Genomic DNA, 27,177 nt, shown 5'->3' on the forward strand with positions numbered 1-27,177 from the left:
CGCTCAATCGGTGCGTGGGGCTGCCCGCTGCTCAGCCCCCTCGCCTGCCGCTGGGCAAGGGACCGGACACTAGCAGAGGGAGCCCGGCTGCAGCCGGCCGCCCTGCCCCGTCTGTGCAGTGAAGCAAGCGGGGAAGGGCGCAGGACAGGATCCCCCTGCTCTGCTCCGACCTCTGGCTCCCCAGTGCCGGGATAGCCCCCGCTAGCTCCGCGGAGCGGCACAACCCCCCCTGCGGACGAGCCACCCCCGAAACAAAGTTAATCCCTGGCGACCCCTTCCCTGCCCACGAGCGGGGTGGGGGATGCAGATGCGACCCCCCCCCCCCGTGGAGGGGGGCAGGGGAGGCTGGAGGGACTGGGGAAGGGGAGAGGCCTCTTCTCACCCCCCCCCCCCCAACACTTCCCTTCACCTTTCACGCAGAAGTTTAATTATAAGCCGGATCCTGACTGTGCCAGCGGATCCGCTGTGAGCTCTGCCAAGGCTAGGGGGGAGCTTTCGCTCGCTCTGCAGCAAAGACGGAGTCTCCCCGCCCGCTGCTGCAGAGGGGCGGTGCAGACACCCCCGGAGGTGCCAAGGGAGCTAGCGGAGCAGACACCCCGGAGCTGGCGGGGGGCCGGGTGCCAGATCCCCTCTCCGGACTGGTGGGGGAGCAGCGCGGCGCCCTGCTGCCACGGGCATGTGCCCGTCGTCGTAGGTGGGGAGCGCGCCCCTGGTATGCGGGGTGATGGATTTCCAGGCTGTCACTTTACTCTGCTGCTGCTTCTTTCCCCTCATCCTGCCCGTTACCCCAGGTAAGAGCGCGCGGGAGCCGGAGCCGGGGCCGCCCGGCGGGAGGCTGCGGCTGGCCCCAGCCTGGGCGAGTTCATGGCACTTTTGTCGCGGGCGGAAAGTTCTGCTGCGGGCGGGGGGGAGCTTTGGTTCCTTACCCGTTCGGCTGCTGCTGCTCCCAGCTCCTGTCTGTGCGCTCGGAGAGACTTTCTTCGGTCTCGCCGCAGAGAGGGAGAAGGCGGTGCGGGGACGTGCGTCCCCGTGTCCCGGCGCGGGACGCACACACGCTACGAGCGAGCGGCGGTGGGGAGCGTTACTCGGTCCCACAGGCGCACCCGCACCCGCCATGTTCCGGGAAGCGTGTCCTGGAAAGCCGCCGCTGACCGAGTAGACGACAATGCAGAAGACCCAGTGTTTCCTCTTGTCATCTTGGTGTGCAGTGGCTGGCGAGAACGGGAAGAACTTGCAACCTTAACGCAAGTAAACGGGTTTAAAAACTTCCCAGAGGTCGTCTCACGCTGATTTTTTTTTTTTAATGCCACTGTTGAAGAACTGAGTATTTCTCTACCCTACGCGTGTTTTTCTAGTTCAAGTTCCTCCCAAGTTCTCATTTTCTCTCATGGATTTTAGAGGGGCGCTTTTCTTCTCACTGAGTGCGAGCAGGGATTTCTCTTGCCATGTCATTATTTCAAACGTTAATGATTGCACGTGAGATTACGATTATTTAACAGATTAAAATATTTACATTCAATTGTCTGCAAAGAAAACGTGCCTGTTGCTCTTTAACTTTTGCTATTCTCGTACACTTTAATCAAAATTTAGTGTTTCTTCATAACACAGCCTTGTCGAATGGATTCAACATGTGTACTATCAAATTTTTAGAATGCAAATTATTTCTGACTAAAGGTACTTTTGTATAAATAAAAATATAATAGTATCTGTGATGTGCAAAACGATTTAGACCCTTTTATGTCATTTTCAATTTTATGTAAATTGATATTAATATTGCAAAAAATGTCCATATGCTAAAGTGGTTTAACTTGTACAGTTCTGAGGAACCTCCATTCCAGGTGTCTAACAGCTGAATTGCTAGGAGATATGTTTATTTAAAGTTACATTTTGTTTTTAGAATGAGAACAAATCTAAATTTTATACATTTTTGGTTAGTTTTAAAGCATCTATAATCTATATAGAATGTGAGGATATGGTTCTTTTTAGTACTGACACTTTACAAATCTCTCTCCTAGATGTTGTTTGTAAATCTGGCTGCCACCCAGTGAATGGATTTTGTGAAAGTCCTAATGAATGCAGGTAAAGAGATCTACCAGCTGAGGTTATTAGTGAAGGGACTGATTATTCTTGTAAAAAAAAAAAAAAAGACAGAAATTAGAACAATTTGCCCGCTGAAAATGTGATGCTATAAGGACACAGCTCTCCACTAACAGACTGTAACTAGAATTGTATAGCATATTAAAGAAACCTGGATGCCTCTGAGAATTAGAATATTTCTTTTAAAATATCCTAGGAGCACCTATAGAAAGATACTTAAGAGGGCTAAGTTATTTTAGGTTTAAAATATTTGTTTTTCTTGCACCTAAAGTGAACCGTTTTTCTTTAATTCTTTCCCCAGTATTTTATAAACATTGAAAGTCTTTTTTTCCAAATGCATTACATGTAGCAGTGTTATCTTTGCAAATTCAGTTTTTTGTGCCTTTTAAAAGGAGAACAGCCTGGTAATTATTTTAAAAAACCTCTGTATCTTGTCTTGCATCTATTTCAGGTGTCAACCTGGGTGGCAAGGAGCTCTCTGTTATCAGTGTGTTCCTTTTCCTGGTTGTGTGCATGGCAGCTGTGCCAAACCATGGCAATGTGTCTGTGAAGAAGGATGGGTTGGCAGCCTTTGTGACATAGGTTTGCAAATACTTTCCTTTAATAGAGCAACATAGTTTCCCAGAGATTAAATGAAGTGATTACAGCTCCATCTGGTGTTAGAAATATGCAAAAGTTTTTCCCTAGATGTTTTCTTTCTAAAATGAATATTTGACCGAAAACACGAAGAGACATGAATTTTTTTGGGGGGGGAGCGGGGGCGGTGAAGGGGGGAGAGAAAAAAAAAGCCTTATGCATTCACATTTTAGGTGAAAACACAATATCTTGTATAATATAGTTCTGGATATTGTTAGAATTATGTATAAAACCCTAATTCCATTTTTAACTATGATTGTCACATGCAGATGGTAAATAACAAATTCTACACTGGTTCCGTAAATGTAAGAAGTCCCCCTGGGTGTGTTCAATCAGTTGAAATAATTCATTATTCAACATCATGTGCAGATGATAGTATAAGTTGAAATAAACACATGAGTTTGGTGCTTGACTAAATATTTTCTAGCAAAGGATTTGAATGGAACTATTAGAAAGTATAGCATTCAATTCTTCCCTCATTCAAACCACTGTAGATCAAAAGAAATTCCAGTGATTCAATGGAGTTACATTGGTGTTACACCAGTAGAAAAGGAGAAGTGGGCTCATATTTTTGCCAGTCTTCTGGGTTTCATCATCTTCTAGTTTATCAAAAGTTAGTTTGTTGCTGTGTTCTGTAACTTGATGTTCAAGAAATCCTTCTTATTCATTAGGCAATTCTCATTGAATAACATTTTCAAAGTCTCCTATGTGACTTACAGCCTAAATCCCATCATCTTTGAATTAAACTTGGGTTTTTATGGTCCAGATTTTCAAAGGTATTTAGACACCAAAGATGCAGATAGGTACCTAGAGAGATTTCAGAAACACTTAAGTAGATTAGATACTTTTTGTTTTTAAATCCCACTAGGCACCTATCTGCATCTTTAGGAACCTAAATACCATTGAAAATCTGTCACTTTTAAAAATGGAACTTAGTCACTTGAAATCAATGGGCGTTAGAAACTTGATCTGGTTTGGCACTTCTGAAAATAACACAAGTTTCCGATCTAGATCTCTAGGCACCTAAATACTTTGAAAATCTGGTCCTAAGTCACTAAGTCCCTTTTGAAAATAACTTGGGTGGATTTGAAAATATTACCTATTATCTCTATATTTAGTAATACCAAGCATGCTCTACAGACATCCAAAAATTATTTCACTCACCACTAGGAGTCAGTTTTTGCAAACTTGAATCCAGGGCCGGCTAAGGACATGTCAAGAATAATCAGAATGATAGAATTAGCTGTTTGTCTGATGTCGGGGTATATCAGGTATATTGAAAATCATGCCAGTCCAATGGATTTAGCTAGTCTGGACATGTTCTCTAATTCATATTGGGTCAGCAGAGAGAAGCTTCCTCCCTGTTATTGGATGGCCTTTACCCGTGATTGTCATGATCCAATAAAGCAATATAACATGACATGGAGCAACTGCTCAGTCATTGGATTGGACCTTCCTCTGCTAGGAAGATGGTTGTATAAAGTTGTGCTGAATTGCTATAACTCACTAACACATACCACTAACCCAGATTTGATCAGGTTAGGAAGAAAGAGGAAATTCCACAGGACAAATAGGAGGCTTCTGCCCAATTTGGGATGGTTAGCATGTATGAATAACTGACTTCCATATGGAAACACTAAATCCAATACAGTACCTCAGTATAAAATACTAGACTCCTACCTATAAAGGAATCCCCCTTAACATTTTATCTTTGCATGTGAGAAGTGGAGACAACCACTGTTACATTTTCACAAGTGAATGGACCTAAACTGGCATTTTTAGCTCCTCAGGCAGTCTATAGCTATGAGTGTACACCAGATCAAAACATACAATTACTATGTTGCTCTAAAGAATCAAGAAAGTTCCTAAGTAATGCACCTTTTTATGGGAATTTGTTGCAATTCCTCAATGTCCTCCATTTTTGCAACTTTTAAAGACTGTATACGTTTGCCAAGGTGTTTCTGTATGCAGCCACTGTTTGGCGATATTCAGATGTGGGGGTTGGTGCAGCCTTGTTATGAGGAAATGGGCCAGCAGTGGTGGTATTATTGTTGGTAAGGGGCTCCAGTCCATGCCTGAATATCTACACACCAATTTTTAAGCTCCAGGGCCCAAGCCTGTTGAACCTGAGTCAGCTGACCTGGGAAAGTTGCAGGTTTTTTAATCCCCTTGTAGACATACCCTGAGTTATTTAATCACATGCTTGAAGATGAGTACATGCTTGAGCACTTTACCGGATCAAGGCAAGAGGGTAGAGCACTTTGCAGGATCCAACCCCATATTTAAAACCCATACACATGTGTCAGGGTGTAACCAGGTTGGCCACTTCTCATGCACCCCCTTTTGGCCTAGGGTCAGGCTACAGGCAGACTACCTCAGTTTCCCCACTTGGACTGTTCAAATAAAACTTCCCTTCAAGCTTTTTCTTGGTCAAAATATAAAATAAACTGCAAATAAAACTCAAAATCCCCAAACAAGGTCCTCCTAAATCCACACAACATAAGGCCTTCTCCCAGGCCTTCCTGCCTGGGGCAACTCCCCCTGGTCTCTGGGTCGTCACTGCAGGAGCCTTTCCTCACTTTCTCTCAACGCTGCCACAGCTTCCTAGGTTTCCCCCTTTATTGCACCCTCCTGCTCCTTTTACACCAAAATCACTTGATTGCTCTCAGGTGAGACTCATGCTATGATCAGGGTTGGCTTAGCCCCAGCCTGTGGTGAAAGCCACCCTGTTACAGAGGGTTTCTCTTTCTTGAGCTAGCTTTGTGACATGCCACAGAGGGTGTATGTACCACACAGAATAACTTTCGAAACAGAGGGGAACACCAGTGTGGCTGATTTGTTCTATGGAAACCAAGGCAAAAAGCCCACAAAATTAGTGCCATTATAGTAACTATGGTGTTCAGAATATGTGCTTGGTATCTTAATGACAGCTCGTTTGGAACATAGGAGTCTCCACAGCAGATCAAATCAATGGTCCAGCTAATGGTCTCTGATACTGAGCAGTGCCAGACGTTTAAGAGGAAGGTGCAAGAAACCCGCCAGTGAACTGCTACTGGGGAATTTGCTTCCTAATACAAACAATTAGTGATTGCTGAAACATGAGGGTTTAACTCTTTGTACCTCCTATTTTAATTCTATGTAAAGCAACTGTAGATATTCTCATCCATGTAAATGGCTAATCCTTTTCTGAATTCTCTTAAGCTCTGGGCCTCAGTTATCTCTGGTGGTAAGAAATTCCACAGCTCATCCGTCATTTGAGAGAAGGGTGGGGGGAAATTCAAGAATAATGTTGGATTTTTTTTAAAGTAGAGAATTTATTCCTATAGGCTCAAGGATTGTGTCATTTTCCTAGCTAGTGAGCTGTTATATGCCTTATTTTCTTTCCTTCCTTATTTTTTTCTTATACGTTTCTTATTTAATGTTATTAAATGTGTGTCTATTGCAGGGTATCTCCTTTCTCCTGTATCAGGGTTGTGTTTGGTTAGCTCCCCTTAAGGCTTGCCAAAATGGGCACACAACACTGCTGCGAAATGCAGTCGAGGCTATTTTGGTCCTTGTGGAAACCACCGTTTACACACAAAAGTTCACATAAAGTGGTAGTGTGGCAATCGGGACAGACTAAGATAGTGGAAAATAGGCCCCTATACAGGGGGAAGAGCATTTTACTGTAATTGTAACTGGACAACGTTTATAGTTATGGTTAATATTTTACATTGCTTCATGATATTCCTCTGGGTTCACATTATCCTATGGGTTTAGGTGGGAAGTAGAATTTAATATTCATCACATCCTTATTTATCACTTTAGAAAAAGGTATACGCACAGTGCTGTCACTCAAAATGCGTGTGTGAGCTTGCAAGACCTCGCAGCAAGTTGCAAGACCTCACAGCAGCTGCCATGTTATCTTGGTTCATTTACTTATTTATTTATTTCATTTTAAATCTTCAATAGTTGCTCTGGAGGAGACTCAGTCTAAGAGGGTAATTGTGAAAGGTTACGTGCGTGACTTACCAGGCAAAAATATAACAGGGTCCACTCTTCTGGCACCATCATGTAAGAGGTAAATGCCAACCAGCAAAGACTATACCACAGAGAGAGGAACAAGTTGAAGTTCAAAGGTGGTTTCTAGAGCTGGGCTGGAAACAGTTTTCCCATCCCACAAAAATTTTCCCATTCTGCATCGGGATGAAACTGAGACCTTTCAAAGTTTTTCAGGTAAACAAGAAGCCCTCCACAGTAGCCAATAGTCTAATAAGGGCATCTACCTGCAATTTGAAGGACACAAGTTCAAGTCCTTGCATCACCCACATCTCAGGTGAGCCACCGAGCTACACAGTCACTCTCTCTGTCTGGCCCAATGAATATTTAATTGAGATAGACACCATGATGCCAGAATAGTAAAGATGGTGATTAGGGATGTTGGAAGACCCAGGCTCAAGTCCCTGCACAAGATCAGGCAGAATAAGGACTTGACCCTGGGTTCTCCACATTGCAGATGTGCCCAGAATTTCCAACCAGGACCCAAGTAACCTTTCCAATGAATTTTCATTGAAACCAGCCCTCTCCTAAGAAAAGTTTCAGTTTCAACCAAATTGGCATTTGCTGACACCCTCCCTGCCCAAGAAAATCTAAATTCCTAAACAGCTCCTGTGTTTTGTTACTTACAAATACCAGTTGTCTCTTTTAAAACGTAAAATGCTTTTGTGTAGGACTTGAAACATCAGGCAATCTGGAGAAATTTGTAAATATACCATTTTTAGATTGCACATTGCTTTATCTGACTTACATGCATGAAGTAGTTGGGAATATGAGGTGGTGTTTATAGTAATCAGTAGCTCTCCCCCCACCTCTAACTTTTTATTGTTAATATTACTTATTCATAGAGAGAAGCAATCCAAGTGTATTTCACAAAGTAAGAGCTAATGGGTGGGGAACAAGCTGACTGACTATGAAGTAACTGAACAATCTGCCCTCCATTAGAGAGAAGAATAAATCAAAATATATGCAATGCAGGATGAAGGACCTTTAAAAATGCACTTAGTCTTTTTGTATTGTTTACTATTTCATGACTTTTATATGATAAAGTAGACCCTGATTTCTCATGTGCTAAATATTTAACATTACGACTAATGGTTTTTGATGTAACAAAACTGTCTGTTTTTGTTAACACAGATATTCACCCATGTTCTTCAAAACCCTGCACCAATAATTCAACATGCATAGAGACTGGAGATGGAGGATATATTTGTTTGTGTGCCAAGGGATTTACAGGAAAAAACTGCCATCTGAAAAAAGGGCCCTGCATTATTAATGGGTAAATATTGATTTCTGATATAAATATACAATCCTACTAAATTTTTCTCTGGTTTTCTTTCTTAAATCATAAAATGTTTGATATGTAACACATAACTTTTCCGCCGACATGGTAGTTTAGTTTCTAGCCTATTTGTTTCTAGACTCAAATTGACTAATTCTGATCTATTCCTATTATATAAATCTGATCAGATTTTTAGCATGAGTCTGTGTGCATAATTTGAACCTCAAATATTCAAAATTGCACATATTGTAATAATATTATGTTTGGGTTTTTTTACAGTTTCAATAGATAAACGTCAAAAGTACGTTCTAGGTGCTCTTAACAAATAATTAAAAATACAATCCAATTAAGACCAAAAGAGCAGTAGCCAACCAGCAACCTCCTTTAGCACAAAAGAACCCTGTCTGTAAAACCAAGGTATTTGAACTCCCATAAAACTCTACACCCAGTGTAGTAGTTAAATAAGGGGAGACATTGGGTGGGAGGGATAGCTCAGTGGTTTGAGCATTGGCCTTGCTAAATCCAGGGTTGTGAGTTCAATTGTTGAGGGGGCCATTTAGGGATCTGGGGCAAAAATTGGGGATTGGTCCTGCTTTGAGCAGGGAGTTAGACTAGATGACCTCCTGATATTCTATGATTCTCATTAAATCAGCAGAGAAGGGGCGGGGGTTTGTGCTGCTTCCTTGGGCCACAGAGCGGAGAGGGAGTTTCTTTCTTCTCGCCACCCACATTCCGAGTAGCCCCTGCCTTTATGGTCAGCTAAACCCACCAAACTTCAGGCTTCCCGAAATGCCTGTCCAAATGGATGAGCTTGGCAGCATGCTGTAAGGGTATGTCGACACTGCAGCTGGGCGTGTGCATCCCAGCTTGAGCAGACAGATATGTGTTAGATTTGCTTGAACTAATGTTCTCAAAATAGTAGGGTTGCTGGGGATAGCATAGGCAGCAGCTTGGCTCGCTGCTTGAGTACAAACCATCTGGTCTCCCTGAGTGTGAACTCAGGCGGCTAGCCCGAGACACTGCCTCTGCTACCCCTGGCCACGTGGCTATTTTTAGCACATTCGCTCAAGCAGACCTAGCAGTGTTGAAAGACCTAAAAGTCAACAAATTGAATTAGCGGGATGGGACTGGACAGAGGAGAGGGTTGTGTTTGATAGTGAAGGCCTCTTGCGCAGAACAGCCTTCCAGCAGCTCCTTCTCCTCTGTACAAAGACATCCCCAGCTCAAGCACCTCCATTAACCTCTGTAGCTGGCATCCAAGTGGCCATTTATTTATTCACATTTGTAAAAACTGCTTTTCTGATATGTATTGGGCCTGATCCAAAGCCCAACAAAACCCAGGGAAAGAATTCCCTTGACTTAAGTGGATTCCCTTTCTGAAGTACTTAACTAACTGGCTGTTTGGAAGATTTTCTCATGCAGTCACATTAAGCATGCATAAAACTGTCCAGTCATGTGTCTAATTAGTCATTTGTATGCTCATAACTGAATATGCAGTCACAATATCTGCATGTACAAGTTAGGCATATGTCTGACAGCATGGCCCATAAAGTAGATAAGTAGACAACTGGCAGGTGTTTACATGCAAAATATTAACTATTCCTTAGACCTGTACTGTAAGGTAAATCATCTATAATGTATAAATTAAAGGAAATTAGTACCAGTAAATGAAATCAATTAAGGATATAATGTCTGAAATATGGATATTGTTTTAATTAAGCATGTAACAAAAGATTTGGACAGACAAACAGTAAGAGGCTGAAACAGCAACAAGGGATTAGAAGGAATATAATTTAGTGAAATTCAAGCTTTTATTCATTGATGAAGGCTGGCAGTATTCTGATACAATAAACTCTACATGCAATATTATATTAATGGCTGAACTCAGATTACTATGGGGAAAATAGACTTTAAGGTTTGAACCTATTAATTAAGAAACCTATTCCCTATGAGTCTTGTGTTATGATGGCTTTTTGGCTGCACATTTTGTCCATGACTCAGTTGTCACTAGGTTTTAATAATATAGCTGGGAACAGAACTGTCTGAAAAATGATGAAAAAAATGTGAATAATTTTTTAATTAAATTTGAAAAAATCCAGCCAGCTCTAGATTCTTAGGAGGAATCTATTCTGTTCTATCAAGGGTCTTCTCACATTCTCCTAGTATCTGAAGTCCTTTAATCCTCGTGCATTTTATTATGATAAAGCAGGAGCTTCACTACGGTTAAGGCTGCTACCAGCTTACATTATAAAATGCTGTTTTAGCTTCCCTAGAGCTTTGGTTTGGAAAATTGTCTTAGCCTGAAAATTGGCAGATTTCCCCTGAGGTTGAAGCAGAATATTTCTGCAAAGCTTGAAGAAAATTAATCAATTTCTGTGTTATAAATCACTTTAAAAATAATTATCCTAATTTGAAACATTGACTTTTGTCTAAGGTTTCCTTGTCTCCCTTTAGCTCAACAATGGTTTGTTACAACCCTTTCAGCCTTTCCATGTAGTTAAATCTCCTTGGAAACTTCTGCACTCATTATATTTGATGAAAATGGGTTGTAATTGAGCAAACAAATATTTATTTTGTATAAGGCTGTTGCCCAAACATGCTCTCACTGACTTCAAGCTGGAGATTCTTGCTGAAATACTCAGGGTTCAACTGATCAACGTATTTGGGGTTGGGAAGGAATTTTCCCCTGGGTCAGATTGGCAGAGACCCTGGGAGTTTTTTGCCTTTCTCTGCAGCAGGGGGCTCTCGCAGGTTTAAACTATTGTAAATGGTGGATTCTCTGTAACTTGAAGTCTTTAAATAATGATTTGAGGACTTCAGTAACTCAGCCAGAGGTTATGGGTCTATTACATGATTGGGTGGGTGAAGTTCTGTGGCCTGTAAAGTGCAGGAGGCCAAAGTAGATGATAATGAAGGTCCCTTCTGACCTTAAAGTCTATGAGTCTATGACTTTGTTCCAAACCTGTGCTCTGTTATGTCAGTGGAAGATTTTTGCCATTGACTTCAGTGGGGCCAGGTTGGGTAATTTGTGTACGTGTGAGTTATTTTACCCTCATTGGTTGGTTGCAGTTTACAGTGTAAGGATGGCTGATGTTCAGTGCTCGGTAAGGGAATTCGTGGCATAACAAAAGCCTAACAGAAATCTTCCTTTAACTCAGACGGTAGAGGTTTGGCTTTTAGGAATTGCAGGGACACAATTCCAGTCACTGCTCTGCAGGTATGTGTTTTGTTATGGAGGGGCGATAGCCCGTCTCCTATTTATGTGTTTTGTACAGCACCTGCTACACTGGGGCTCTGATCTGATTGGAGTCTCTGTCGTGGTTCAGGGCTAATTGCACCTTTGAGTGTACCCTAACACCTTTGAGTGTACCCCCACAGGTGTTAGGCCTCATGCCCTTACCTTTTTCTGGTGTGAAACCCACATTTCTCCCACTCTTGAACTTCAGCACCATGTGGCCTGACTGGGTTTTGCACAGGCAAGTCTTCCCTTTGAGGGCTTGTGATCAGTGCTAACTAGAAGAACTAGACAGCTTTCTTAAACAAAGTCTTGTTTAATCTTAACAGTAAGAACAAAGAAAGCATAAGAGAAAATGGATTTTAAACCAAGAAAAGGGCTACGCACATCTGTCTTACTTAATGCATAGGAAGGCCTAACTTCTTTAGAACCCCAAGTAGGTGTCCGTGTTTTTGTCAGCCTGTACCCCGTGAACAGCTCCCTGACAATTGCCTGATCTCCGGAGAAGGAGACTTTTTACCTTGTCTGTGCTCCTTTTGATTTCTTCAATCCCAGCCCTGGCAAAACAAGACTTCTGACTTGGCTCTAGCCTGAAAGTAGCATCTTCACAGCTAATAGTTCAGGCATTCTGTCTTACTGACCCCCAATATGCTTATTTGGAGCCATCATGTAGCCTTTCTGCTTGTTAACAACCTTGCTATTAAAGATTTCAGAGTAGCAGCCGTGTTAGTCTGTATTCGCAAAAAGAAAAGGAGGACTTGTGGCACCTTAGAGACTAACAAATTTATTTGAGCATAAGCTTTCGTGAGCTACAGCTCACTTCATCGGATACATTCAGTGGAAAATACAGTGGGGAGATTTATATACAGAGAGAACATGAAACAATGGGTGCTACCATACACACTGTAATGACAGTGATCAGGTAAGTTGAGCTATTACCAGCTATTACTTCAATCTCTCTGGTCACTCGATTACAGATCTAAAAGTGGCAATACTTCAACAAAAAAACTTCAAAAACAGACTCCAATGAGAGACTGCTGAATTGGAATTAATTTGAAAACTGGGTACAATTAACTTAGGCTTGAATAGAGACTGGGAGTGGATGGGTCATTACACAAAGTAAAACTATTTCCCCATGTTTACCCCCCCCCCCACTCCCCACTGTTCCTCAGACGTTCTTGTCAACTGCTGGAAATGGCCCACCTTGATTATCACTACAAAAGGTTCCCCCCACCTCCTGCTCTCCTGCTGGTAATAGCTCACCTTACCTGATCATTCTCGTTACAGTGTGTATGGTAACACCCATTGTTTCATGTTCTCTGTGTATATAAATCTCCCCACTGTATTTTCCACTGAATGCATCCGATGAAGTGAGCTGTAGCCTGCTATTAAAGTAAACCAACATATGCATGCAGTGAGGGTGACCAGATATCAAGTGTGAAAAATTGGGACAGGGGGTCGGGGGGTAATAGGTGCCTATATAAGAAAAAGAAAAAAATATTGGGACTGTCCCTATAAAATCGGAACATCTGATCACCCTACATGTAATAAATATTCCAGTAACTATCCCAATAACTAGGTCACATACAGTGTTCATAAATTATTACAGATGAGCTCCTGACCTTCACAAAAATATTCCTGAATGCCACCTACTGGATCTGGCCCTGTGTCCTGGGGAAATTATTGTTTTCATATGCTGGCTTGGAAGTCATGTGTCCTGTTTCCTAACGTTCCTTAAAGCGTGTTTTCCAAATGTTAGAATGCTGAGACTCCTTCAGGAATATTAAACAAATTGCAACTCCCCTTCAACTCTGTGTTGTTAAAGATCTACCCAGTTTAATTTATACATCTTCCGCACCCACTGCCTTCTAGCCCTTTGTCCCCCCTTTGGGTGGGGGCGCACCCCACTTTTTGGGAATTACTGATGTAGATCTTTATGACTTTTTTATTCTTTCTTACATGCCTGGATGGAACAGTTATCAGTGTTGATGTTGTCAAGTGTCATCACGGGCATCTGAGTTAACACTTGATATGAATAGGACAGTTCGCACATCAGAGCTATTATTTCAGCTTATTGGCAAACTCAGGCAGATATCACTGTATCAGTTACACTTGGATCAAGTGCTGAAAATATTCTTCACAATCATAACACCTAGAGCCAACTTTTTTTTTAAATGAGAGCAGAGTCCCGGGAGAACAATGGAGTGGCCATATCCACTTGGCTGGTAGTTCATACACCACTTTTTGTGAAACACTGTCTTAAAACATGAGTGTTTAATACAGTAGAATTGCTGCTGTGTTCTTAGAGAATTAACTTTAATATATTACTTATTTTAATCATAAACTTAACCTTATGTTAATAATAATAAAGGTGTTCTTAAAATTCCCCATGATTCCTCTAAATTTTGTTCTGCTTTGTTTTACACATATGCAATATTCAGATGATGATCATAAAATCATAGCACTGGAAGGGACCTCGAGAGGTCATCTCAGGACTAAGTATTATTCAGACCATCCCTGACAGGTGTTTGTCTAACCTGCTCTTAAAAATCTCCAATGATGTAGATTCCACAGTCTCCCTAGGCAATTTGTTCCAGTGCTTAACCACCCTGACAGTTAGAAAAATTTTCCTAATGTCCAACCTAAACCTCCCCTGCTGCAATTTAAGCCCACTGCTTCTTGTCCTCAGGGGTTAAGAACAACAATTTTTCTAGACCTTTAATCATGATCTTACACCCCTTCTTATTCTCTCTCCAACTTTCATCCCAATTCCCAAAGAAGTTGGTGAATTATCCCATTCCAAACACAAGGGCTCAAATCCCCCCCTCCCCATAACAAAGGGTTTTGACTGATTTTTTCCTAACACCATAAATCTTACTTTGAGCCAAGAGAGGTTGCCGGACTCTTCGAGGCACCTGCTCACCACCCAGTTTCCAGTGGACCACAGGACAATTAATCCTGTCATTCTCTGTTTTAACCAGACAGTATAGTCTGGCTTGTAATCTGCCTTCTGGCTCTCCTAATTACCACCACCCCAAACGTCACCAATCTCCCTTTACTAACTGTACTTTACTTTTGCGAAATCCTGAAAGAGTATAAAAACCCACTCTTCTTTCCAGACCCCATCACTGCAAACTCCCAATTCCAGGCTTGCAGGAGCTTTCCTCCCAACTCCCAGCTACAGTGGGAGATGTTCAGGGAGTCACCAATAGTTTATTTCACTTGGTGGAAACAAAGAACAACCAGCCTACTCCTCTACCATAATAGGCAGGTACTTCTGGGGAGCCCCTCAATGCTTCACTCCCCCATGAAACCTAGGACTCCAGTATCCACATTGGAGTACGCAGACCTGAGTCAAACCATCGTATCCCAGGCTTCCTAGCACACTTCCCAGCTGTGGCCATTCATGCCCCTGGTTCATAATTCACTGTGAGGAAACTTGACAGTCCACCTCGCACATTACAGGAAGTTGTTGCAGCCCTTCAAATTCCAGACAGATCCTGCTGAGCTATCTTTCATAGAATCATAGAAGATTAGGGCTGGAAGAAACCTCAGGAGGTCATCTAGTCCGGCCCCCTGCTCAAAGCAGGACCAACCCCAACTAAATCATCCCAGCCAGGGTTTTGTCAACCCAGGTCTTAAAAACCTCTAAAGATGGAGTTTCTACCACTTCCCTAGTAAACCCATTCCAGTGCTTCACCACACTCCTAGTGAAATAGTTCTTCCTAATAACCCACCTAGACCTCCCCCACTGCAACTTGAGACCATTGCTTCTTGTTCTGTCATCTGCCACCACTGAGAACAGCCTAATTCCATCCTCTCTGGAACCCCCCTTCAGGCAGTTGAAGGCTGCTATCAAATCCGCCCTCACTCTTCCCAGCCCCCTAATTATTTTCATTGCCCTCCGCTGGACTCTCTCCAATTTGTCCACATTCTTTCTGTAGTGGGGAGCCCAAAACTGGATGCAGTACTCCAGATGTGGCCTCACCAGTGCTGAATAGAGGGGAATAATCACTTCTCTTGATCTGCTGGCAATGCTCATACTAATGCAGCCCAATCTCTTGTCAGCCTTCTTGGTAACAAGGGCACACTGTTGACTCATATCCAGCTTCTCGTCCACTGTAATCCCCATGTCCTTTTCTGCAGAACTGCTGCTTAGCCAGTCGGTCCCCAGCCTGTAGCAGTGCATGGGATTCTTCCATCCTAAGTGCAGGACTCTGTGCTTTTGTTGTTGAACCTCATCAGATTTCTTTTGGCTCAATCCTCCAATTTGTCTAGATCACTCTGGACCCTATCCCTCCCCTCCAGTGTATCTACCTCTCCCCCCAGCTTAGTGTCATCTGTGAACTTGCTGAGGGTGCAATCAATATCTTCAATAATGATCTGGATGATGGGATGGAACAAAACTGGCCCCAGGACCAACCCCTGGGGCACTCTGCTTGATACTGGCTGCCACCTAGACATCGAGCCATTGATCACTACCCGTTAAGCCTGACGATCTAGCCAGTTTTCTATCCACCTTATTGTCCATTCATCCAGTCCTTATTTTTTTAACTTCCTGGCAAGAATACTATGGGAGTCTGTATCAAAAGCTTTGCTAAAGTCAGGGTATATCACATCCACTGCTTTCCCCATATCCACAGAGCCATTATCTCATCATAGAAGGCAATCAGGTTGGTCAGGTATGACTTGCCCTTGGTGAATCCATGCTGACTGTTCCTTATCACCTTCCTATCCTCCAAGTGTTTCAAAATGGTTTCCTTGAGGACCTGCTCCATGGTTTTTCCAGGGAGTGAGGTGAGGCTGACTGATCTCTAGTTTCCCGGATTCTCTTTATTCCCTTTTTTAAAGATGGGCACTATATTTGCCTTTCCCCAATCGTCCGGGACTTCCCCCGATCACCACAGTTTTTCGAAGATAATGGCCAATGGCTGTACAATCACATCAGCCAACTCTCTCAGCGCTCTCTGATACATTTGATCCAGCCCCATAGACTTGTACAAGTCCAGCTTTTCTAAATAGTCCTTAACCTGTTCTTTCACCACTGAGGGCTTCCCCCCTCCTCCTCATACTGTGCTGCCCAGTGCAGCAGTCTGGGAGCTGATCTTGTCTGTTAAGACTAAGGCAAGAAGAGTATTGAGTACTTCAGCTTTTTCCACATCATCTGTCACTAGATTGCCTCCCCCATTTGGTAAAGGTCCCACACTTTCCCTGAGCTTCTTCTTGTTGCTAACATACCTGTAGAAACCCTTCTTGTTACCCTTCACATCCCTTGCTAGCTGCAACTCCAATTGTGCTTTAGCCTTCCTGATTACACCCCTGCATGCTCGAGCAATATTTTCATACTCCTCCCTAGTCATCTGTCCAAGTTTCCACTTCTCGTAAACTTCCTTTTTGTGTTTAAGCTCACCAAAGATTTCTCTGTTAAGCCAAGCGGGTCTGTATCTTTCGGGTCTGTCTGCTCCCAGTCTGGAACCAGCAGTATGAAGGAGACACCATTTGAAGACCTTCGCTTGCTTGCACTTTCACTTCCGTTTTAGTAAACGGGCATTACATCCATGATATGCTGGTGGACATTCCAGTGGCAGTTTCTGACCTACTGAAGGTGCCTGACAGAGGAGGAGGATATAGACCTGGAAGAATGGAACTTGCTAATGCTGCTTGCAACTCTCAGTGTAGCCACTGATTCCGTATATAGACCAGTGCTTCTGGAGCCAGGCCTCAAGCACAAACTGGTGGGATCACATCATCACAGGGACCTGAAATGACCAGCAGTAGATCCAGAACTTTTGCATGAAGAAAGCTATATTTTTGTGAGCAGCTTGTCCCAAGACTCCAGCACCATGACATGCATGAGGGTAGCAGTACCAGTCCAGAAGCATTGATGGGACTCACATGCCCATTGATGGGACTCACATGCGCATGATTTGGTCTCCTCAAGGAGGACATGAGTACATAAACTGCAAAGAGTACTGCTCCATTACTAGGCAGACCCTTGTGGACCTCTGAAGATGATTTATGGATGCCAGCATGGGCTGCACTGGAAAAGTTCATAATGCCAGGGTTTCTCAATGATTGGGAGTCTACATTCAAGGACAGGCTGGGACAATATTCCCACCAAATGATTGTCATAAATGGAGTCACTGTCTACACTGTTACCCTGGTGGACCCTATGTATCCCCTTTTGCCTTGGCTTATGAAATCATATTCTGATCTCAGAGGGCCTGGCAAAAGACAATTCAATTACACTCTCAGCAGGCACAGAACAGTGGTTGAATGTTCATTTGGCAGACTTAAATCCCACTAGTGCTGTTTGCAAACATGTTTGGATGCCTGTGTTATCTGTATTTTTGTAGCTTGCTGTGTTCTTCATAATCTGGGTGAAGCCAAAGTTGTGCCATTTGCCCCTGAATGGACCTTCGCAGTAATGGATTGCTGTACCAGTACACGCAAACAGAAAGTGCACTTATTGCAGTTGGGACAGAATGTAACCTAGCAACACAAATCAGGGAATCTATGTTCCCACATTCTGGATTTGCATGATCGAATGGAAAGGGACAATAGTAGGTTTATGAATGTTCTTGTACAGTCTTTACAGTAAAAGAAGTACTGTCACATCACACATGAAATACGTGTGTGTGTGCGGCGTGGGATTGCCATACATTGTAGTTATGAATGACATGACTGCTTATGAACTGGCAAGTACTGTGGATTTAGTGTATGGCTCAGTGTAGACAAATGTATTGAGAAATAGTGTTTGCATGCAGCTTCCCAGCTGTTCCTTAGCATTTGTACACAATAAATTCCCAGAGATGTGGTTCTTATCCCTGGCTTTTCAGTAGTCAGGCTTGAGTCACTTAATCTGCTCCCTGCACCAGTTTGTGGTCTGGTGAACAGTGCTGCCAGCTTCTTTGCTATTAGCTGGAATATGTGGCTTATTCTGGAACTCTTGCTGAAGTTGAACTGTTTGCTCGTCTTGCCTCAGAGATTAACCAAAATCTGGCTGTGCTCCCATGACTAGCTAGCGGCATGTTTGGCAGATGATTCCTTTGTTTTGGCAGCCATTACAAATGCAGGAGAAGGTTCACTCTGCTTGCAGCTCAATGGTCAGAACAAAATGGAAGGGTTAAACGTCAAGCAGCTGTACTTGAACCAGGTGCATTGCTTCCATTTCCTGGGAGTCGATTAGCCAGTCTTGAGATAGAAAGGTCAAAGGATGTTGTCCCAGAGGATTGTGGGATACCATTTGTGGACTCTCAGGACCTGAGTCTGGGAGTCTTGGACCTGAGCTGTGCCCACACTGCACTATGATGGATTTTGGGCCTGAGCCCATTTGGGACTCAGGCTCAAACCCTCTACTTCTGCAGGATCCTGGGACCTGGGTCTATGTTAGATAGAATTGTGTGTAGATAGAAGGGTTTGAGTCTGAGTCTGGACTTACATTGCAATGTAGATATACCTTGAAAGTCTGGGAAGTGGGGCCATTCCACCTCCAGAGATATGGGGTACTAGGGGAACATCCACCACCTGCCCATTCCTCTGAAGCTTAAGCTTCTGATGCAGTCCAAACCACAGTTATCAGTAGATCTCCTAAGGCACCCAAGTCCCAGTGTGGGAATCCATAATGGGCAGGTCATTTAGCCAGTTGCAAATATTAACTATGTGTGTGCATGTAGCTGGAGCATGAGAGCAGTGATGTTCAATTCCCTACTAGTCTTTGGGTCTCCCACTATAAGTGTAATATTTTTAAATAACTATTTGAGTAATCTTTTCATATACTGGCAGGTACTATGCTATTGCCTTCAGGAATATGGAATGATTGAGTCCTGTCAAGGTTAATGTTCTTTCAGTGTATCATAGAATCATAGAACATCAGGGTTGGAAGGGACCTCAGGAGGTCATCTAGTCCAACCCCCTGCTCAAAGCAGGACCAATCCCCAATTAAATCATCCCAGCCATGGCTTTGTCAAGCCTGACCTTAAAAACTTCTAAGGAAGGAGATTCTACCACCTCCCTAGGTAACGCATTCCAGTGTTTCACCACCCTCCTAGTGAAAAAGTTTTTCCTAATATCCAACCTAAACCTCCCCCACTGCAACTTGAGTCCATTACTCCTTGTCCTGTCATCTTCTACCACTGAGAATAGTCTAGAACCATCCTCTTTGGAACCACCTCTCAGGTAGTTGAAAGCAGCTATCAAATCCCCCCTCATTCTTCTCTTCTGCAGACTAAACAATCCCAGTTCCCTCAGCCTCTCCTCATAAGTCATGTGTTCCAGTTCCCTAATCATTTTTGTTGCCCTTCGCTGGACTCTTTCCAATTTATCCACATCCTTCTTGTAGTGTGGGGCCCAAAACTGGACACAGTACTCCAGATGTGGCCTCACCAATGTCGAATAGAGGGGAACGATCACGTCCCTCGATCTGCTGGCTATGCCCCTACGTACACATCCCAAAATGCCATTGGCCTTCTTGGCAACAAGGGCACACTGTTGACTCATGTATGAAGTTTTGCTGCTGCATGTAAAATTATCATGAAAGTAAGATGGAAATTCATTTGCAACCTCTTGCACGAGATTCCTGTTCTGCCACAGTGCAAGTAATGGACCGAAATATGCTGTAAATAACAACCCCATTGATTTTGCAAAATGTGGCCCACTGTCATGTATGGCCCTGTCTCTTGGCAGCTCTCTCTGGAATACTAATGTAGTCCAAATTAGGAAAGACATGTTTCTGTAATAAACGTAGTGGGTTCTGTTCAATATGTAAGTCAGTGACGCATCAAATAGTAATCTCAAACGGGTTTATTAAGTCAGATTTCTCTAACTACAAATAGAACAGCATGTAACAGAAAGGTGGTACTCACCAACCAGTTGGGGGGGGGGCGTGTCAGTCTGCATCTCACCCTTTCCCAGAATGATTTACATTTCCATCGGTTTTATAGATTCATTATCAAATGAGTTATGCCCTATATTTCTATCATAATAACTTTAACCTCCTTAACAATAAAGCATAGCATGAGTTAAAACAACTCTTAACCAGTCATTTCACTGTGTCCTTTGTGGTTTGGAATGTTTTAATAAATTGGCCAATCATATGGTAATGTCATGTTGTGGTTATACACAAGGTAAATAATATTCTTCTTAAATGCTTCCATCCTACATGCCCTTTCTTGTGGTTTTGGTTACAATTTCATAACTTCTTGTTCACACAGCATAGACAAATACAAGGCACAAAGCAACCTTAAGCAGTTGTAAAAATAGGTCATACTCTTAAGCTTATTTCTACTCTATAAGCAATTTAACTTGTAGCTGTTAGTAATATCTATTGTTTCTCTGACATAACTTTTGCAAGGCCTCATGGTACTCTTGCCTACATATTAACAATCTCTTACCATAACTAGGAGGGATGTTTGGAGCTTGTAGGTTAAATGCTAACATTTCTGAATTAACTTATTTAACTTTAAATGGTTTGTGACAATATTTAAATTCTGATGGGATATTCAGGGTTACATTAGGGATCAGCAAATAAAAATACTTCTGGAAGAAAAATTCGTGAAACAAGTCATTGTGAATGTTTTCAGTGTTGACTATATTGATTCAATCTGAGTAGCTGATAGCGCTCTTCTTTTGCACAACTTCTCTATTACTCTCCCTTATCTGGCTGCCACCCTATCTGCTGAGTCCTCTGAGATTGCACTTAGTACAATCTTCCTTTAATAGTTATTGAGTGAATTTAATACCAATGAAATATGCTGACTTGATATCCCTGGAGGATGAAGTCCTCTTCCCTTCCACAGAAAGGGTGTAGCAAAACAACCCGTGTTTCCTAGCCCTGATGTGTATGAACCACCTCTAGAACTGAGAGAATTATCTTGTTTCCATGCCGTTGGCTTTTCTGTGAAGACTATTAAGGAGGATGCTGACTGGGCTGGATTTTGCACTGTGAACACTTATCTAGTAGGAACTGGAATAAGGTAATTTCACACAGGCAACCAAGCAGCCATGAGGTGGTTCCAACCTTTGAACACTACTGACTTGGGTCCTTTCAAATTTGGGACCTAGATGTGAAAAGCTTGGTATCCTTATTACCAGTCTCCTGAGCTACCGCCTTGCCAATCCTTTTGAAATAACAATTTTGATTGTATATGATTTCTTTTGACAAAATTATTCTCACTTAATGTAGTTATGCAAATAAAAATGAAAATGTATTGTTTTCAATGCTTTGAGGTTTCAAAGTGCCACAAATTCTTCCAGCCTCTCAAATGTACAGGGTATGACTATGCTATAGCCATACAATAAAAATAACTGTCTCCACATCAGCTGTTACGCTTGTTGATATTTTATACTGAATATATAATACCTAGATTGTGTTTTGACTAATTACTGAGGAAAAACTAAGCCATGCTGGCAATATCTTTGCTCACTCTGGTCTGAATACCTACTCAACCATTCCTCAGATCACTAGATCTAACCAGACAAGCACATTGGGCTGCTTAATTTCAAAAACAGTTTTAAATCTCTTCAGATAGGATTTGTACATTAGGATGTGCAGAAGAGATTGGAATCAATGCTGGAATATTAGGGGGACCGCGTATATTGATAAAGATGTTGGACAAAATTCATTCTTGATGCAACTCCATGGACGTCAATGACATTCCACCAGGAACTGACATGGCTCATTATCTAATATAGAAAATTACCCCTTTTTAATTATCTGAAATGTTGCATATCTGCTTATTTCACTTACATTTTCTTTAAACTCCCATCTGTTTTGTCTTGCGTTCCAGCTCTCCTTGTCAGAATGGGGGAACATGTGTTGATGACAATGGATTTGCGCCTCATGCCTCCTGTTCGTGCCTTCCGAGTTTTGCTGGCAATTTTTGCGAAATAGATGTCGATGACTGTGAACCTAACCCATGTGAAAATGGAGGAACGTGCACGGATATTGGTGGAGGTTTCAACTGTCATTGCCCTATTGGCTATATGGGCAAATCCTGCAGCAGCCGTGTCATATTCTGTGCTAGCAGCCCATGTGAGAATGGAGGAACATGTCATGAGCATCCTGAAGGAGGATTTGAATGCGTATGTAAGCCGGAATTTGTTGGTGTAACCTGCACATATCTCCGCAGAAACACAAGTCTCCATGGTGTGAATACAGAGGCCAAACACGGGCACAGTTATAATCTACCCCCAAATGCTCGTCCGAAGTCAGTGTCTCACCAAGAACATAAAGTCTTGAAGATAACAATGAAAGAAACAATCCAAAACACAGACCCCTTGCTTAATAAAAGTCAGGTCATATGTTTCATTGTTCTGGGCTTGCTTACATGTCTTGTTGTGTTGGGTACAACTGCGATTGTATTTTTTTCCAAATGTGAAATGTGGCTTGCTAATGCCAAATATAGCCATCTACTACGCAAGAAAAAGAATTGTTTTCTTCAGTCTAACAATGGGGAAAACCTTTCAGTTAACATAATTTTCCCAGAGAAGATCAAACTCACTAACTACACCAAGAACTATACCGCCATCTAGACTCCTTGAAAGCCTTGCAGCAACTTCTAGAGTTTTGTAGCAATATGTAAAGTTTTTTGAACTTGTTACCTGTGCCTGGCTTTGATGTTTTGTACATACATTTGCTGTAATTTGTGCTGGGAAGTACAGAAGAAATATGTTGTATCTGTGTTGCCAAGTGAATTTCTCATTCCCAAAATAAAACTTTAACATAATCAGATTACAGAGCAAGGAATGTTCATTTGATTTTTTTTTAATGCAGCTATATTTTGTAAAATAAAAGAAATTTGCCACAAGAGCAGTTTTCAGCTTTATTGGATTGTGTAAGCTTGTTTGGCAAATATGGTCTTCATAAATTACTTGCCAATGCTCATTTTTTAATAAACAGTAATTGAGGGCTGTACAGGCTTATTTACTAGTTTTGTGAATTCTAGCATGCTATGGTAAATGTACCACAGGCATTAATATGTAGTACTTCCTCTCACTGTGAGAGTCTTTAGAAACTGATCACAATCTGGCCCATTATTTTGAAACTTTCATCTATTGTACAAATGGTGCCAGTGTATTAAATAAATAGAGGAGGGGGGAAAAACCCTCAAATTGTTATGTTTCAGAGTAGCAGCCATGTTAGTCTGGATCCTCAAAAAGAAAAGGAGGACTTGTAGCACCTTGGAGACTAACAAATTTATTTGAGCATTAATTTTCGTGAGCTACAGCTCACTTCATCAGATGCATTCAGTGGAAAATACAGTGGGGAGATTTATATACACAGAGAACATGAAACAATGGATGTTACCATACACACTGTAACAAGAGTGATCAGATAAGGTGAGCTATTACCAGCAGGAGAGCTGGGGGGGAAAAGCCTTAAGAATGTCTGAGGAACAGCGGGCGGGCGGGGGGGAGAATAAACATAGGGAAATATTTTTACTTTGTGTAATGACCCATCCACTCCCAGTCTTTATTCAAGCCTAAATTAATTGTATCCAATTTGCAAATTAATTCCAATTCAGCAGTCTCTCATTGGAGTCTGTTTTTGAAGTTTTTTTGTTGAAGAATTGCCACTTGTAGGTCTGTAATCAAGTGACCAAAGAGATTGAAGTGTTCGCCGACTGGTTTTTGAATGTTATAATTCTTGACGTCTGATTTGTGTCCATTTATCCTTTTACGTAGAAACTGTCCAGTTTGGCCAATGTACATGGCAGAGGGGCATTGCTGGCACATGATGGCATATATCACATTGGTGGATGTGCAGGTGAACGAGCCTCTGATAGTGTGGCTGATGTGATTGGGCCCTATGATGGTGTCCCCATAATAGATATGTGGACAGAGTTGGCAACGGGCTTTGTTGCAAGGATAGGTTCCTGGGTTAGTGGTTCTGTTGTGTGGTGTGTGGTTGCTGGTGAGCATTTGCTTCAGGTTGGGGGGCTGTCTGTAAGCAAGGACTGGCCTGTCTCCCAAGATCTGTGAGAGTGATGGGTCATCCTTCAGGATAGGGTGTAGATCCTTGATGATGCATTGGAGAGGTTTTAGTTGGGGGCTGAAGGTGATGCCTAGTGGCGTTCTGTTATTTTCTTTGTTGGGCCTGTCCTGTAGTAGGTAACTTCTGGGTACTCTTCTGGCTCTGTCAATCTGTTTCTTCACTTCAGCAGGTGGGTATTGTAGGTTCTTGTCAACTGCTGGAAATGGCCCACATTGATTATCATTACAAAAGTTTCCCCCCCACCTCCTGCTGGTAATAGCTCACCTTACCTGATCATTCTCGTTACAGTGTGTATGGTAAAACCCATTGTTTCCTGTTCTCTGTGTATATAAATCTCCCCACTGTATTTTCCACTGAATGCATCCAGTGAAGTGAGCTGTAGCTCACGAAAGCTTATGCTCAAATAAATTTGTTAGTCTCTAAGGTGCCACAAGTCCTCCTTTTCAAATTATGTGCAGATGAAAATTTTGCTTTTGTGCTTAAGACCACCATTTGACCATTCATGGACAGACAACCTTTACACAGTGCTCTGTCGTCCACTGTAGTGCCACCCTATATAAAAAGGACAAACTTTGACTGGTGCCATACCTGCCAACAGCAAATTACTTCATCAGTCCACAGCCCAGAGTTCTCTGGAGGCAAAGCAATGTAGCCAGTGGGTCAAGCTGGTCTCAACAGCTTTATAAGCCATACTCTGCCTGTAGAGACTACCGCTATGCTGCCACCCACTGGTTTAATGCATGGGAGACATGATTGGATCTATAAGGTGCTGGCCAGCTTTAGAATGAAAGGGGGAGTGTACTCAGGGATAGGGCCCTCTTCCCCATGGCTGTGCTACTGTCCATTGGCCAGCCAGATATATGTGAGCTGATTGGCTCTTGCTTCTCACAATTATTACTTTAAATTTCCTGGGGCTTCTCAAGCCTCCGGCCCCACTTTATTGGAACTCACCTTTCTTCCTCTATTTATATATTATGATTACCATTTTTTTAGGTGGTTGTGCGTCTGCCTGATCACCTGCTCATTGTGTCAGGAAAGAATTTTTCCTATCAGGCCAAATTGGCTGATGCCTGATAGGTTTTCTTCCCCTTTACCCATTGCATCATGGAGACACAGTTAGGTTAAATAGGAATAGGAGTTAGAAATTTAATATTAGAAACTGTATGAATGTTTACTTGGTCTCAACTTGCAGCCAGTGTCCTGTGCAGATCAAAAGGTGGGAAAATGGGAGAGCTGAAGTCTTTGCAGACCAAGGTCCCTCACTGGTATCTTTTGTCTCCTTCATGCAGGGGTGGGGAGAGTGTGTGTGTGTGAGAGATTTCCACAGAGCAAGCTTAAGTTTAAGTTAGTTGTAGTTTGCGGCTTAAACTTTATCCCTGTGTCTGTCCTTGTTCATTTGCATGTCTTGAACAAGGAGCCTCTGCTACACTAGTTTCAGGCTAAAGGTCTCCCTAGTTTAATGCCTGTGGTTATCCCCCTTGTTTTGGGTATACAGTCTATTTGTGTAACTCTCCACTGGATGCTCGATCCAATGACAGTAACATATGGCTTTCATCAGCCAAATGTATGAGAACTTGCTCAGCATCTTTGTCAGCCCTTCTCTCTATAGACACCACCCAGACCTAAGTGAATCTTTTACTGGCTTCTCTTTAAATACTCCACTCAGTGCTTGAACGAAGCCTACAGGAGCTAAACTTTCTGTGTTCAGCCATAGTGCTTACCATACATTCAAATATGCCTTTAAATCTGTATTTCAATAAGCCACAGAGATTGAAGAGATGGCCTTATGTGACCTGGAGGACAGCAGCTTTGCATCGAGCAATTTTTATTCCCCATACAAGCTTCTTTGCTCTTTTTCTTCATCCAGTAAGGGATCAGATTTTCCAGGATCAAAAGCAACATGGTAAATGTGTACAGGGTTGTGAAGGATGAGAGATTACTTTTTTAACTGATTTCCTAAGGATGTCTTTAGGAGCCATTACCTAACAATTTATTTCCCCTCCACCCCCAGATAACAATTGTTTAACTTCTTCCAAGCAGTCTAATAATTACCCTGTTCACAAATCTACTAACTCTACTAGACTCAGAATGCCTGTTTAAAAATACAGTTCCTTATTCATATATTTAAATAAAAGTTAGCTTGCTACCACAGGATTTTTCTGTTGGGATCATGCCTGTTAATTGCTCTGAAGTGCATAACAGGCATTCAGCTATTCCCAATATTTACGTATACTTTGGCATTACTCTAGTGCAAAGATTAGAAAAGATAGGAAAATCAGGGGAGTGCTTCTGCAGAAAATTTTGATTTTGTCAATAGATTGAAAATGTCAAGGCCAGCAACTTTCCTCAAATAGTTTTGCTTGGTCAAAAACCCTATTTTCAGTTGAAAAAAGTTGCTGTGGAAATTTTTTGACAAACCTTAGCAAAGATGGCAAGAAGCAGATGACATTAGAGGTGCAAACAAAGCACCAAAGCATGACTAAAGTGATAAAAGAGCAAGTGGTTGACAATTTATTTTTAAACATTATACAATATAGTATATTCCAATATGTGATCTACTCAGTAACACAAATGCATTAACAGGAAATCAGTTTGTGGCATTAAATGGAGATGGGCCTCAGCAAAGGTGTTGGATTTAGAACTAAATCTCCACCCAGCTGAGAGGGTTTGGATCCAGTAAAACGGTTTAGATCCATCTTATAAAGCTGGGTCTAAACTGAGAATTTCTGGTTGGAATCTAGAGTCAAGCCATGTTTGAGGGACTTCAGCTTTGGTATTCAAGTTCCAATTCTAGCATTAAACCTAGCAGACTGCTCTAATGAGCCAGAAGCGAAGAAGAGATTTATATCTGTTCTTGCATTCTTGGCAATAGAATTAACAGGTAGTGGTGGGGTTTGG

General features: G+C 42.2%; 1 protein-coding gene across 3 annotated transcripts; it reads left to right on the forward strand.

The window, feature by feature from the left end:
* Window positions 1-429: 429 nt before the first annotated feature.
* On the forward strand, window positions 430-23,016 carry DLK1 (delta like non-canonical Notch ligand 1). 3 transcript variants are annotated; one of them, XM_048855781.2, is made up of 5 exons: window positions 430-791; window positions 2,016-2,079; window positions 2,549-2,679; window positions 7,906-8,047; window positions 22,073-23,016. In XM_048855781.2, the coding sequence occupies exons 1-5, from the start codon at window positions 725-727 to the stop codon at window positions 22,815-22,817; spliced, it is 1,149 nt and encodes a 382-aa protein (XP_048711738.2). In that variant the 5' UTR covers window positions 430-724; the 3' UTR covers window positions 22,818-23,016. The 3 variants fall into 3 exon arrangements, with proteins under 3 accessions (XP_048711738.2, XP_074985980.1, XP_048711739.2); XM_075129879.1 differs by lacking the exon at window positions 430-791 and adding an exon at window positions 1,309-1,476; XM_048855782.2 differs by lacking the exon at window positions 430-791 and adding an exon at window positions 1,555-1,674.
* The last annotated feature ends 4,161 nt before the right edge of the window (window positions 23,017-27,177 follow it).

This window comes from Caretta caretta, chromosome 6, assembly GCF_965140235.1.
Source record: "Caretta caretta isolate rCarCar2 chromosome 6, rCarCar1.hap1, whole genome shotgun sequence".
NCBI lineage: Eukaryota > Metazoa > Chordata > Testudines > Cheloniidae > Caretta > Caretta caretta.

What these genes read in the sequence shown, in the direction of transcription:
- DLK1 (XM_048855781.2), top strand. Translation starts at nt 725, where the DNA reads ATGGATTTCCAGGCTGTCACTTTACTCTGCTGCTGCTTCTTTCCCCTC. An exon ending in CATCCTGCCCGTTACCCCAG is followed by an intron (nt 792 to 2,015) that starts GTAAGAGCGCGC and finishes TCTCTCTCCTAG; the next exon opens with ATGTTGTTTGTAAATCTGGC. An exon ending in TGGCAGCCTTTGTGACATAG is followed by an intron (nt 2,680 to 7,905) that starts GTTTGCAAATAC and finishes TTGTTAACACAG; the next exon opens with ATATTCACCCATGTTCTTCA.